At 35.1% G+C, this 14,728-nt stretch overlaps 1 protein-coding gene across 1 annotated transcript in view; it reads left to right on the top strand.

Annotated features, from left to right (window-relative positions):
* The window catches only part of CNGB3 (cyclic nucleotide gated channel subunit beta 3), a 141,248-nt gene that overhangs the window by 96,324 nt on the left and 30,196 nt on the right, over positions 1–14,728 (top strand). The window contains exon 14 of the mRNA XM_041769633.1: positions 10,877–10,960. Coding sequence (XP_041625567.1) covers positions 10,877–10,960 — 84 coding nt within the window. The remainder of the gene's footprint in view (positions 1–10,876; positions 10,961–14,728) is intronic.

Raw genomic sequence — 14,728 nt, forward strand, 5'->3', positions numbered from 1 at the left:
TAAGGATATTTGGTTATGGGAAAAAAATTCAAGAGGAGCAGAAGTTCATAAATTAAAGTTGGTTATATGGGGAAGGAATGAGACTTACTCTGTATTGTCCAGCAAAATAACATTCAACTATAAACCCCATTTGTGACCTGGAGACTCTCTACACAAGTAAAACCTCCTAGAGAACAAGGTTTGGTTCTAACAGTCTTGATACTCACTAGACACAGCACACTTTTAGACATAGGATAGCTGCTTAGGAAAGAAGGGAGGGAGGGGAGCATAGGGAAGAGGAATGAAGGGGAGAGGAAAGTAGAGAGGGGAAGATACACTGGGTCAACTCCTAGAGATTATATGAAAGTAGTCTTCTAATTGGAAAGTAATTCCTAATTTCTAGTGGGAGTCCCACTAGAAGCTTCGGTGAAGTAGAAGCATAATGGAATAGTGTACAGAGTTTTCTGATCTATCAGGGGGACTGGGAGAGTAATCCCACCATTATTTAGCAGGTTCAACTAGATAAACGGTTTTCTTTTTTTTTTTTAAGATTTTTATTTATTTATTCATGAAAGAGAGGCAGAGACATAGTCAGAGAGGGAGAAGCAGGTTCCCCACAGGGAGCCTGATGCTGGACCGACCCCAGGAACCTGGGAATCATGACGTGAGCCAAAGGCAGATGCCCAACCACTTAGCCACCCAGACGCCCCAGATAAATGGTGTTCAAACTGCACATTGTAATCCATTAGAGGGGGTCATGAGTTCAATTAAGTAGGTCACAACCAGCACATAAAATAGAAGAGAAAATATCAGAGTACCTCACACTTACAAGGGTAGGTATCATATTATGAAAAGTTTGTTTCTATTATTTATTTTTAAATGCACATATACATATTTATGTGTGTACTGAGCTCTGTAAATACCTGTGTTACTACAGGGCATGGTCAAAAAAAGTATGAAAACCACAAATCTAAATTATTTTCACAGTATTTTTTAAATGTTATAAAACTCTCTGTACCTTAATGACAGCTTAATTGAAAATAAAGAACAACAATTGGTTCTCTTAAAAAAAAAAAAAGCTTTAAATTATATACCAATGATTTTATGGGATTATCTCTAATTTGGGAAGTTATCAGTTTTGAGCCTCAGTTTTTTCCTTTGTGTTTACATATATTTTTTAAAACCATAAAATCACCAACATCTGATTGAGGAAAAAGGTTAAAAATCTTCACATCTTGCTAATGTTGTTTATAAACTTAGATTCATTCTCTTCTGGCATGTCCATTAAAAATACATTTTCTTCCAGAAAGAACCCATTTCCCATTACATTAAAAAGTTATTTTTTTCTAAAGGTAAATGAAGTAGAAAATAAGTAGGTATGGAACCTTTCTAAATTTATTTTTGTGAAGGTAGTGTTAGTAGTTTATACATATTTATTATTTTTCTTAAGGAGAAAATAGGCCAAATAGTGATACTACACCCTTACCTCATAAATTATACACAATTAACTTTTGTGTTGCTTCTGAACCAGTTACATACATTCACAGAGTGTCACCTGTGCACTCAGGCACAATGGAGGGAACATCTGAAGCATGTATGCCCAAAGGATGCTTAGGAATCTACAGGGTGAGAAGGTGGAGGCTTCATGTGGGAAATTATAACCTGTTCACAGAATGAGAAATTTTTTATGACCAGAGCATGGGGTGATAACCAAAGATAAATCTAGAAAGGTCAGTTGAAGCCAGGCTATGTAGTGTGGGCCCAATTCTATAGGCAAAGGAAGCTGGAAAGGAGAAAACTCGAAGTGTACATTTCAGTTTTGCAAAGACAAGAAATGGAGCTACACTGAATAGACCAGAATATCCAATGGTAACAAAGAAGGATGAGTCAAGTGTCAAAAACCTCCATATCTTGAATTCTTCCTGAAAATGAATCTTCCATATCTTTAAAAGGCAGTCTGACAGGATGAGAGAGAGAAAGAAACAGAAAAAAAATAGAGAGATCTGGCACCAAGATTGGAGGCTGGTAGGCATATTTGTGTCTTCCTAATCTTCAGGATTAGGAGAAATAGAAAGTACTTAAAAAATCATTTAACTTACAAAGATTTATTTTTAAGATGCCCTAAAGAGGATTTTAGGTTTGTCTCCTAGGTCTTCAGGCAAAAATTTCACAAAGACTTTTCTCTATTTTGTAAATTTAAGAATGGATACAGATATAGTAAAGTTAGTTTGCAATGCAGGACCCGAGAATAATTCTATGCTAAATAACCTTGCTTCAGTTTTTACAAAAGGCATATATCTGTTGCTATAATTTTGTATTATATTCAGATTTTTAAAAAACTGCAACTGTTCCCTATCAGTAAAAACAAATAAGTCTTAAAAAAAAAAAAATGTTGTGGGGGATGCCTGTGTGGCTCAGTCAGTTGAGTGGCCAACTCTTAGTTTCAGCTAAGGTCATGATCTCATCGGTCATGAGATCAAGCCCCACATTGGGCCCTGTGCTCAGTAGGGAGTAAGCTTGAGATTCTCTCTCCCTCTCCTTCTGTCCCTCCCCCCACTCATGTGTGCACTCCTTCTCTAAAAAAAAATAAATAAATAATGAAGACATCTTAAAAAAAAAAAAAATTTAAGGGTTCCTGGGTGGCTCAGTTGGTTAAGCATCTGCCTTCGGCTCAGGTCAAGACCCTGGAGTCATGGACTCAAGCCCCGCATTGGGGTCCCTACTCAGTGGGGAAGTCTGGTTCTCCCTTTCTGTCTACCCTTCCCCCTGCTCCCCCCACTCTTGCTCACTTTCTCTCTCAAATAAATCAATAAATTTTTTTTAATTTAAAAATAAAAATAAATAAAAACATTAAAAACACAATGTGCTTTATTCCTTTCCTTTTAGTCTTGTGAAATTTGCTTATATATTAGTGGAACAGTGACTGTTGTAATGCTTTAGCAAAAGTAATATAATGCTGGAGTATCATAAATTGTAATATGAACAATGTCCTACTGTCCTTAATCCTTTAATCCTAACACTGTCACCATAAACTTTGTTATACCTAATTCCTACCTGGCCTCTACATTAGTCAGGAGACGCCAAAGAAATAGAAATAATAAGATATGCACATAGAGAGATTTGTTTTAAGAAATTGGCTGATGTAATCATTGGGGCTAGCAAGTTCAAAACCTACAGGGCAAACCAGTAGGCCTGGAGACTCTGAGAAGAGTTCATGTTGCAGCTTAAGTCCAAAGGCAGTCTGGAAACATAATTCTCTCTTCCTCAGAGGACTTCAGGGTTTTTTGTCTTAAGGCTTTCGGCTGATTGGATAAAGCCCACCCACATAATGGAATGTTTCCGTGCTTTACTCAAGGTCTAATAATTTAAATATTAACATCATCTAAAAATACCCTCACAGTAACATTTAGACTTATGTTTGACTAAATAAGAAGACTAAATAATACCTAGCAAAGTTGACACAAAATTAACCATCACAGCCCCCAAGTACTGTCAGAGCTGACTGAAATATAATTAAGTCAAAGGTGAAACCAAGCTATTGCTAATGCCAAATTGGAAAATCGATACATGTGTCTCCTCAAAAATAATAATAGCTGCTATTTATTATTATTCTTAATATGTATTACACTGTTTTATCCACTTCAATACCTTCTCTCAATTAATTCTCACAGAAAACCTCTAACAGAAGTTTTATTAGTATCCTCATTTCACAGAAAGTGCAAACTACTTACTTGACTGAGGCCATAGATCTCCAAGCAATGGGACAGAGTTTGAGCACAGGTTTTTCTTACTCCACAGTCTATGAATTTAACCACTCTATGATGCTATATTTCAATTCCCCACCAACCCTATATGGATAAATGATAAGATGCTGAGGAACCAGAGAAGTTTTCTAGGGTCACAAAACAATGGTAGCTCAAGGCCATTCTTTATCAATTTTCACACAAATAGTATTAGCACATCAGTTTCACACCCAAAAACCTAAATTCACACAGGCTTTGCTACTCTCCTACTAAGAAAAAGAATCTGATGGTTCTTTTCTCTCTCAGTCAAAGCAAGTAGAATTAGAGTCATGGGATTTAACTAAAGTTTTGTTCCTATCAATTGTGATTAATTAGTAAGATTTGCTGCTTCTACATGGGGTTATCAGAGCTTCTAAAGAGCTTAGAGATGAATAGTCATATTATAATATTTTACATTTTTTTCCACAAAAAAATGGCTCTCTTCCTTGCAGATTGCATATTGTTACAGCCCAAGCTCAAGTATTAAGCTAATAAGGAACAATTCATTTCTATAATATTGGGCACTTTTTTCTACTTTCTGATGTTTTATTATTTTTATTTCAATTTTTAAATATCTTTTATCAAATCAAATGCTAGGGAAATCACATTTTGCTTCTACCACTAAATTACCAAAAATAGGAGAGAATGTAATAAAAGTTTTATTGTGCCACCTAGTGGTCAGAATTTAAATCTCATCCCTTAGAAATTGAAAAAGAGCTTAAGGATAGAAAATCAGGGATCCAGAGATGCCAAAATGAGATTGTAGGCACCACTAATCTGTCAAGCACAGTGTTTCTCACTATTTGCTGTTCTAGTAAAAATTCAGAACAGATCCTGAATAGGACAACTCACTGGGACTCATGACTCATTGTGATTATGTGGCAAGTGAAGCCTGGGAAGGCTTTGTTTGACTTCAGTGGTAGGAAGATGCAGGGTGGGGTTGACAGATTATGTGAGCGACAGATCGAGTCAGGAATGGAATGGAAATGACACAATTATTTCTACCAATCACACATGGATCCCCCAGCAGTAACACCCTAATCAGATATGCCATCACATATTTTCTCTGAAAAGTTTCAAATCAGTGTTATAGTAAGACTAACTACATTTCATTTTTATTAACTTTATTTTTACCCTGGTGTTATAAGTAATAAGGTATTGTTGCTAGACTTTTTAAAGTATTTTGAACCATGAGTTTATGACCCAGATGAACTCCATTCAACTACACGCTCTGCACAGTATCTCTGTCTAAAGTACTAATTGGGCACTCCAGATATGGCACCCATGTGGTCCCTGCTCTCCAATGCCTCCCATTAAGGCAAGGAAATTCTAAATTATAGTATCCTTGATTGTGTGGTGATTATGTGACTCAAAACATATAAAGTGTTTATATCAATACCTGCCACATAGTAAATTCTGTTGTTATTATTACCATATTACTAACTGAAAAATAAAACTGATTCAATCACACAGGAGTTTCTACACTGGTAAAATCAGGTTCTTCAGGTGGCCCTGCTTGAACTCACTTTCAAGATGAGGATTAGATTAATCCACAGGGTGTCATTTAACTTGTGACTTCCCTCCTTTAACTATGTGATATTGAAGCTCCTAGAAAATAGAATTATTGTCAGTTCTCTAGGAAAGCTTGATGGAGATGACTTTTACTAATGTTTGCAAATATTGAACATAGGGTTGGGTCTGACGTCGCTTGGAACTCAATAAGAAATGACATAGTAACTTGCAAATCATTTATCACATATGACTTTGCCACTCCCAACAGCTACTAAGTAACATGACTGGCATAGTCAATAGCATGGGCAACTGGATTCAGAATTCCCTGCTTTACACATATCACCCATCACTTGATTAATAGAAATGGAGTTTAAGATGAGATAAAGTGTTTCCTTTTAAAATAAATTAAAAAAATAAATAAGGCTGAATTGGGAAAAACCATGAAGACTTATTGTTTAGACTTAAGAGAAACTTAAAGTCACGGTGAGTTATGTTACTGATAATATCTTAAGTTCTATTTCAAAGAACTTAAGCAGGAATAAGCCTAGAAATGGAGAAATCCTATAGGACTGAGTAGGTCCAAAAATAAATTGTACCAGTTTTTGATTTGTGTTCGGAGCTTGGCATTTTTTTAAAGATTTATTTATTTATTTATTTATTTATTTATTTATTTATTTGAGAGAGCAGAGCAAGCAAGAGAAAACACAACGGGGGGACAGGGGGCAGAGGGAGAGCCAGACTTCTTGCTGAGCAGGGAGACTGACTTGGGGCTTTACCCCAGGACTCCAGGATCATAACCCAAGCCAAAGGCAGATGCTTTACTGAGCCACTCAAGTGCTCTCAGAGCCTGGCGTTTTAGAAAGAACTTTCTGAGTACAGGAATTACCATCTAATCTATATGCTATGTTTTGAATAAAATAAAAAAAATAGAGGGGCCCCTGGGTGTCTCTGTCAGTTGAGCAACCAACTCTTTACTTCAGCTCAGATCATGATCTCATGGGTTGTAAGATGGAACCTGCCACTCCACCCCCATCCCACCTCCACACCTTGTCAGGGTACGTGCTCTCTCTCTCTCTCTCTCCCAAATAAATAAATCTCTGAAAATAATAATAATAAAATAGATACATAAAAATAGAATTTTTCCTGACTCCATTCAAATCTCCAAAATCTTTATTCAAGTATGTAATACACATTTACATAGCACTAAATTTCCCATCATTGAAAATGGAATAATCTCTAACAACTTCATCAGCACATATTTATTTAGTGCCTAGCATGCCCCAAACAGTGGTGAGACATTGAAAGTACAGAAGTGAGTAATACACAGATCTTGTGCTCAGTTGTTCAGAATGTAGATTTAAAAGACAACACACACACACACTGGTGATTCCCTTTCCCTGGCATCTATTGCATGTGTGACCTTAGGGAAGTAGTCAGTAGACCTTCTGAGCTTCCATACCTCATCTAAAAGCCAGGAGTGATAACATATTAATCAGTGCCAAGCATCACAGGAAGGTTGAAATAATAAAACAGGTAAAGATAAGAAAATAATAAAATTTAATACAAATGTTATTAATATAATGTTAATGTTGATACTTCTGCACTCTCACTTTATATTAAAGACATTTATGAAATAATGACTATGCTCTGACTTTCTGTAAATCAGAAAATTTCCAAATGGCCTCTATAAAAGAGATGGAGCTGCATTACAAAGAAAAAACACTAGCCCTGGTTTGTAATTCTTTTTAATCACACAATAATGGAGCAAAGTGTATCTCAAAAAATTAATAATTTTCAGGGATGGGGCAGAAATAATTGTTGTCAGATACATAAACTATAATAACAACTGCAAAATGCAAACTTTATTTACTAAGCCTAAGTAACGATGAGAAAGACATAGTTCTTTATCAGAGCTGCCCCAAGGCCAATGGCACCTGTCCATAAAGTAGTTAGGGGACAGAATCACTTAATTGATAAAATTTAAACTAAATTTTCATTACATACAGCTGCTATGTTCCATTTACATAAATTGATACATATTTTATGCAAATATGTTAATAAAAATTCATATTTATAACAGTTCAGATGTTTTTCTCTGCAGAAATCCAAGCTATAAGCTAAAAGTTATTCATGTAAGCACTTGCACATTTCTACTGAGGAAAGCAATAATTGTTTGCTTATCTATTTTAGAGCTCATCTCCTAGCTTGGTCTAGCACTTTCATGGATTGAGTTTCTTTTATTAGTGCTTTCTGCCAGTGAACTAACCTGAAGGATAGAAGAGAAAAGATGAAATGTGTTCCTCCTCAAAGGGCATTCTTTTCCTACAAATGATCTTGGGATGTGTGTTTTACTTTATTTTGATTAAAATTAATAAAAGTCAAGCTGACATCTCATCAGTTCTTCTCCCCAGTTCCATTCTCCCACCCTCTGCAGAGGTGGCCACTAAGATGATTTCAAGAGTATCCTTCCAGTCCTCATTTTTATTTTACTTTATACCTATGCAAACATCAATGACTATTTTGTGTAGTGTTTTCATAGCTAGAGTCATATTGAATATATTCTACAGCTTGCTTTGTGTGCAACCCAATTTTTTGTCAAGTTCAGGCATACAGAGAAAGATCTGATTTACTTACTTTAACCACTCTATGGTATTCCAGCCTGCAAATCTTCAATATTTTTATCTGTCCACAGATTGACATTATGTTGTTTCCGATTTTTTCAGTACTGAAAACAATACTGCCACACACATCTCTGTGCATTTATAGAACAAGAATTATGGTCACAGGAAAACATTTAAAATCATTAATAACTCCTATGAATACAATTTAATACAACTGGGAATTTTCATCAAAGTTCATTCCAATAGGAATTGTTCAAGAAATGAAAACTTTATTTAGGCCTACAAATTATAATTAGGTTTGTAAAAATTAATGCCAAAAAAAAATCAAAATGCACAAGAAAAGTGGGGTTTTTTTTTTTTTTAGATCTTCTGTTTCTGGGATGCCTGGGTGGCTCAGCGGTTATAGCATCTGCCTTCGGCCCAGGGCATGATCCTAGACTCCCAGGATCGAGTCCCACATCGGGCTCCCTGCATGGAGCCTGCTTCTCCCTCAGCCTATGTCTCTGCCTCTCTCTCTGTGTGTCTCTCATGAATAAATAAATAAATAATTTTTAAAAAGATCTTCTGTTTCTGATCATTTAAAGTGTTATTCTTCTCCATGGTTATGAATGATTGAGAGCTAGCTTTATTATAATGATATTCCAAACATGTTTATGCTTAAGAACTTCCAAGTATATTTCTAGTACGTTTTCTCTAAAACATCAAGAACATGAACTTTCTTTAGTGGGGAAGATTCTAAGATGAACACAAAGTTTATTTGTGTTTTTTCTAAGAGTTCTGAGTGATCAGAATACCAGTTTCCACACTGAAGTTACTCTGAACTAATGACAGCTTTAACAGAAATCAGGCACATGATGGAGTGCCTGGGTGGCTCAGTCAATTAAACACCCCACTTTTGAGTTCAGCTAGAGTCATGATCTCAGGGTCATAAGATGGAGCCCTGCTTCAATCTCAGCATGGGAGTCTGCTTGCTCACACCTACCCTCATTCTCTCTCTCTCTCTCTCTCAAATAAAATCTAAAAAAGAAAGAAATCAAACACATGAGCCATATATTTAGAGAATTTTTACTAAAAATAACCACAATTTTTAGAAAGAAATTAATGTTTATCATTTGCTTTAGTAAATATGGAAACCTATGACACATGGTAAAAATGAAACAAATATAAATAAAATTCACATGCCTTGCACAGAACAAATACATAACAAGGAAAGAAAAGGTAAATCTCCCTATACCTAAAAGGATCTTTCTATGTTTCTGCAAATACAAATCATTCTCATCTTCAACTGACTCAAATTGTGTTATCCACATGAGCAATTTCTTGATGCCTCCCCTCTCTCCTGTCCCCACTCTGAGGAAGTATTAACTACCCCTCCTCTCAAAAGTATTATGGATGTTTACCTGGAATGTCTTATGACATGATTCACTTCTACCATCAATTACAGCCTGTTTACTTAAAACATCATCCCAACTAGCTTACTCTCTTTCATCTTTCATAGCTCCAAGGCCATGTACAAAGGCTTGCTCACAGCAGCTTTTCATCAATATTTGTTGGGCTGTATTAAGAAGGTATTTCTGTCAGCCTTGGCCTTTTTTTTCTATCCTGGATAACCAAAAGCTGTACTTTCTCACATAAATTTTTTAAATCCTAACTTCAATTTCATTTGAATGCTCCTCACCAATGGCTATGTGAAGATACTTCAATCATAAATTATTAACTTTCCTTATCAGTCAAGCAACCCTGAAGTCTGAATTTCAGATGGATCTAGGTCAAGTGTTTGTTAACTGAAATCATTTTGAAAAACTGGTGATGGCTGAAAGAATGATTATCCAATCCACAAATTGGGAGCACGCCCTTTGCATCTCCTCCTCCTTCCTCTGCTACTGACCATGATTAGTTTTCCACAAAATAATAATTCCCCTAAGGGGTAAGCAGGACCAACCACAAAAGGAAAGCAGCTACATGTGAACAGCTCTGAGAGAAAAGTAAAAATACTTGGTGAAAGCAAAATATGCAAAACCACTATGTAAAGTGATATTTTTGAAGCATCTATCAATTTTTCTTTAGCCTTTCATATAGACAAATTATAATTCTTTTTTTAGATAAATTATAATTCTTTAGGCATAACACAAATATATGCATATATTCTAATAAATCAGATGTATCTCTTACACTATTAAAGTAGATATGAACATCATTCACTCAACAGATGTTGCTTTTGTATCTATTATGTACAGTTACACTGCCTTTAAGAAGATAATAAATAGGGACGCCTGAGTGGCTTAGTGGTTGAGCGCCTGCCTTTGGCTCAGGGTGTGATCCTGGATTCCTGGGATCGAATCCTACATCGGGCTCCTTGCATGGAGCCTGCTTCTCCCTTTGCCTGTGTCTCTGCCTCTCTCTCTCTCTGTCTCTCATGAATAAATAAACAAAATCTTTAGAAAAAAAAGAAGATAATAAATAAGTTGGTGAAGAAAAACATACAAGCTTAGAAAGTTAAATAATATTTAACAATAGTATGAAAGAAGTTATAAAAAAATATTCAGATTTTTATTTTGATGTAGGTCAGTCTTAATACTAATAATCAATTTATTATCACTATGATATTACCATAATCATTAAGAGCTATCATTAAGCATTATGTTAAGTTTTACATAAGTAAAATTTTACTGTTCTGAAATACACCCTTTTTACTCCCATTTAACAGACTAGAAAAGATTCCATAGTAATTGGCAGTAGAAACAAGATTAAAACCCAAATCTGTTTGACCAGGATCCAGAGTCTTGCATTCACACTGTAGGTATTTTTTTTCCAAATTTTGGGTCAAAACAAGTCCATATCCATTGGCAATTAATATTTTAGTTTTAATACAGACAATTTTTACTACTCTCTATTTTCATGTCATTTTAAAATTGTTTGGAATGTTGTCTTTGTAGCTGTATCTGTAAGAACTATTTTTCTCTTTGTTATTTTTTTCTTTAGGGTTGTGATACACAGATGATTTATGACATGCTGCTAAGATTGAAATCCACTGTTTATTTGCCTGGTGACTTTGTCTGCAAAAAGGTGAGTGCATGCTATCTTTCGAATGCACAACCAGTAAATAAGTACATTTAAGGAGTTCAGACATAGGTCAAGAGCATATTTAAACAGAATTTCCGGGATGAATTCCATAATATAGAAATAATTATACAGTTTTATAAAAGAATAATGTATTCTCAAAGTTCAAAATGGAACAAGACAATATGGATTTCATTACTTGTAGGATATAAGTGTGGGTAGTCTGAAAAGTTGTACTGTATAAATGTAAATCATCAATCATTACACACCATTAATGCCAAATATTTAAAGTGGAGAAAAAAGAGAAGTGAAAGGTGGTTCTGCCCTTTTTATGTCTTCAGCAAGCTATCGGTTACCTCCACTTAGCTCTCCCAATTAGTGGATAATTAATGCCACATTCTTTCCAATTTTAATGCGATGTTTATGATTACAAAAGTGATACATTATCATTATTTTCTTAATGGAAAACACATAAAAGCATACAGAAAGAAATTCCACCACCCAGAAATAACCACTATTCATACACTCCAGTCTATCTTTTTATACTGATTGATGGATAAAGCTTATTTTATAAAATTGACATCATACTATATTATATTTTGTCATATAACTATATATAATGTGAACATTTTATTTACTATTCAGTAATCTAAACTTATTTTTTAAAGCTGCATAATATTACAGTCTATAGAATATATTACAATCAATTTTCAAATGTTTGCTATTATAAATAACTCTACAATGAACATTTTTGCACATCCCTGATTTCTAACTTAAAGGAGGAGAGAAGGAATGCCAACCTTGGGTTTTATACCTTGAGAGTCTAAATCAGTAGTGAAATCAATAATCAAAATAAAAAGTAGAGAAAGATGAACAATTTAAAGAAATGAGAAATAACCCAAAACTCTGGGGAGTTCACAAGCAAGTAAGGGTAAGAATCACTTATATCATTCCAAAATAATGTGTTAAGTGCTATGGTAGACATAAGCACAAACTGTTACGGGACACAGAGTAGGGACACTGATGCTATTTAAACTTTGTCTTAAAAAATGAGTTTACATGGTAGTGCCTGGGCAGCTTAGTCATATAAGCATCCAACTCTTGATCTCAGCTCAGTCAGGTCTTAATCTCAGATTTGTGGGTTCAAGCCCTGTATTGGGCTGGACAAGGAGGCTACTTAAGAAAAAAAATGAAATAAATGAATTTACATGAACCAAGAGAAAGAAGAAGAAATAGGCTTTCCAGATAGAGGAAAGAATTAGCATGAGCTAAGGCAGAAAGAGAAACTCTCTGCAGAGGAAGTATAGAAACTACAATAAGTCAAAAGTTAGAACACTTTAGTATCATTTATTCAAAAAACTCAATAAATATTTTTGAGTACTACGGCCAAGCACTGTGCAGAGTACTGGGTATGGTTCATGTCCTCCAAAAGCTTACAGTCTAGTGCAAGGGTATTTAAATCACAGTATACATCAGAATCACCTGAAATTAGAAGTCTGGTCTCTATCCCCAGCAATTCAGTGGGTTGGGTGGAGCTCACATATCAATATTTTTTGAAAGCTCCCAGATGATTCTAAAAATGCAGCGAAAGTTGAGAATCGCTGGCCTGATGGAAGATACAAACAATAAACAAATGAAATTAAATAAATGCATAACTCCAAAATGTGCTGACTTCTATAAAGGAAAAATAGAATTTGCTAGAAGTACGTGGTGACAACAGCACTTATTTAGACTTGGGGGTTGAGAAACGGGGAGGTTGTCGGGCTGTCAGCCATGACCTTTATAAAATATATAGAGAAATATTTCTTTAGTAATAAAGTGGAGAGGACAACATCTTACATGAAGACTTAGAGCCTTGAGGCAGGACAGAGGTTGGCATATTCACAGAACGGAAGCAAGTGATCAACCGGGATGATGGTGTAAAAAAAGTCAAGAGTATAAGGTACTTGAAGGCATCTGGGTAGGCACAGGTAGAAATCAGTCTAGTCTGTGAGAGAGGATAGAACTAGAGGTAAATCTTGGGAACTGACATTTGGAAACCAACTTCATTAGAAGCTCAAGAAAGGTAAAAGAAGAGAGCCAAGACCTATAACTTTGGAAAATACCACTCTTTATGGAGGAGGTCAAAGAAGAATCAGAGAAGGAGCTATCAGAGGTAAATGAGGAAAAATGGAGGAGAGATTGTGATATAACAGAAACTAAGAATATGCAATCCCATACAAATTAGTCCAAGTTAAAAGTATGCAGGTAGGGTGATATGAAATCATTTTCATTGAAATGAGAAATACAAACCACAGCTCAGATTAAGGAACCCTTTGGGGCAGTGGTACATTTGGAATGACATGGCCTTAATGCACCAAAAATAGCCTTTCAATTTGTTCCAATAACAGCAGGGACTGGAAATTGAGATAACTCATAGAAACTTTAGCACCCATGCCCCTAAGCAGTGCAAATTTGCTTAACAAAGTGTGATATACAGAGTAGGATACAGCCTTCTCATTTCTAATTTCTTCCTCACATAAATCCAGACTCAATAATAAAAACAGATCAGTGAACACAAATGCGGGAAGAAAAGGAGTAAGTAGAGGAATAGCAGAAATGAGAAGACATGAGACTACCTACCACATTTCTTTTGTTTTTAAAAGAAGAGGATTTAATTCATTAGATATTGACAGAGATGAAAAGTTGTTAAATTCAGTTTTGTTTTTGCTTATCATTTCCACAAATCACTGTAGGAAACAGGAAGGAAAAAACTCATTCTATTGGCAGTTGCCTTAATAATTGAAGAAATATCAATTAGGACTAAGGGACTAAGTTTGCTGACCTGCCTATTCTTCAAGATGAGTCCTAAACATACTGAATGGGTAGTTTGAGCTATTTGAAAGAGTATTTGGGAATTTTCCTAGAATTAACTGTAAGAATTAATCTGAGTGTCAGAATGCCTCTGCTAGCCTTGAATATATTCCTTCTACACAGGAACCCTGAAAATTTGAAGTACTCTCACTGGTTACCTCACTCTACATGAAGCTCTTGCATTTCTACACTTTCTCCAAATTAGTACATAAACCAACCACAAAAGCTTGGTTTGATCTTATTTTGCACATGCTGTCAGACCTTGTTCTCTGAGGAATGTCTACCTCATTTGAATGCTAATTAAACTTGCAGGAAAGGCTTAAATTAGCCTAGAAATATGCAAGAAATCGTGGAAGTTTTGGTTCGTTGATTATGCCAGACCTCCTTGGAAAATTATTGAAATGATCATTAAAAAATAATTAAAAGTGCTGAACTATATTTAAATACCCATTATGTACTTCTACTTCCAGCCAATTGTAATAACTGCCTTTGAAAAATCATTCCAGTTCCTTAGAATACTTCATGAAAAGAATAAGGAATATGACCCTCTCATAATCATTTCTTCCTGGAGTATCTCTTGGAAAACTAATATTCAGACACTTTTTTTAAATAATTCATAGCTATTTTATTGGTTTTTAAGAGACTGGCATTGATACTGGATTTATCATTAGATATGATCTATCTATATATATATTCTAAAGTCAGATGACATAGGTGCTGCTAGTTCTAATGCTATCATCTGTCAACCTTATAAATTTGCTCAAGACACTTAACTTTTCAAGACTCTGCTACCAATTTTTAAATATCTTTGACCTCACTGGGATTTTTGCAAGAATTAAATGAGTTAAGGTCCATGAAGATGCTTTGCAGTTATAAAGTAGCATGTTCTGATAGAGCAAATGCAGGTACTGAAATAAGAAA

The sequence above is a fragment of the Vulpes lagopus genome, chromosome 9 (genome assembly GCF_018345385.1).
Source record: "Vulpes lagopus strain Blue_001 chromosome 9, ASM1834538v1, whole genome shotgun sequence".
In the NCBI taxonomy this organism is placed as follows: Eukaryota; Metazoa; Chordata; class Mammalia; order Carnivora; family Canidae; genus Vulpes; species Vulpes lagopus.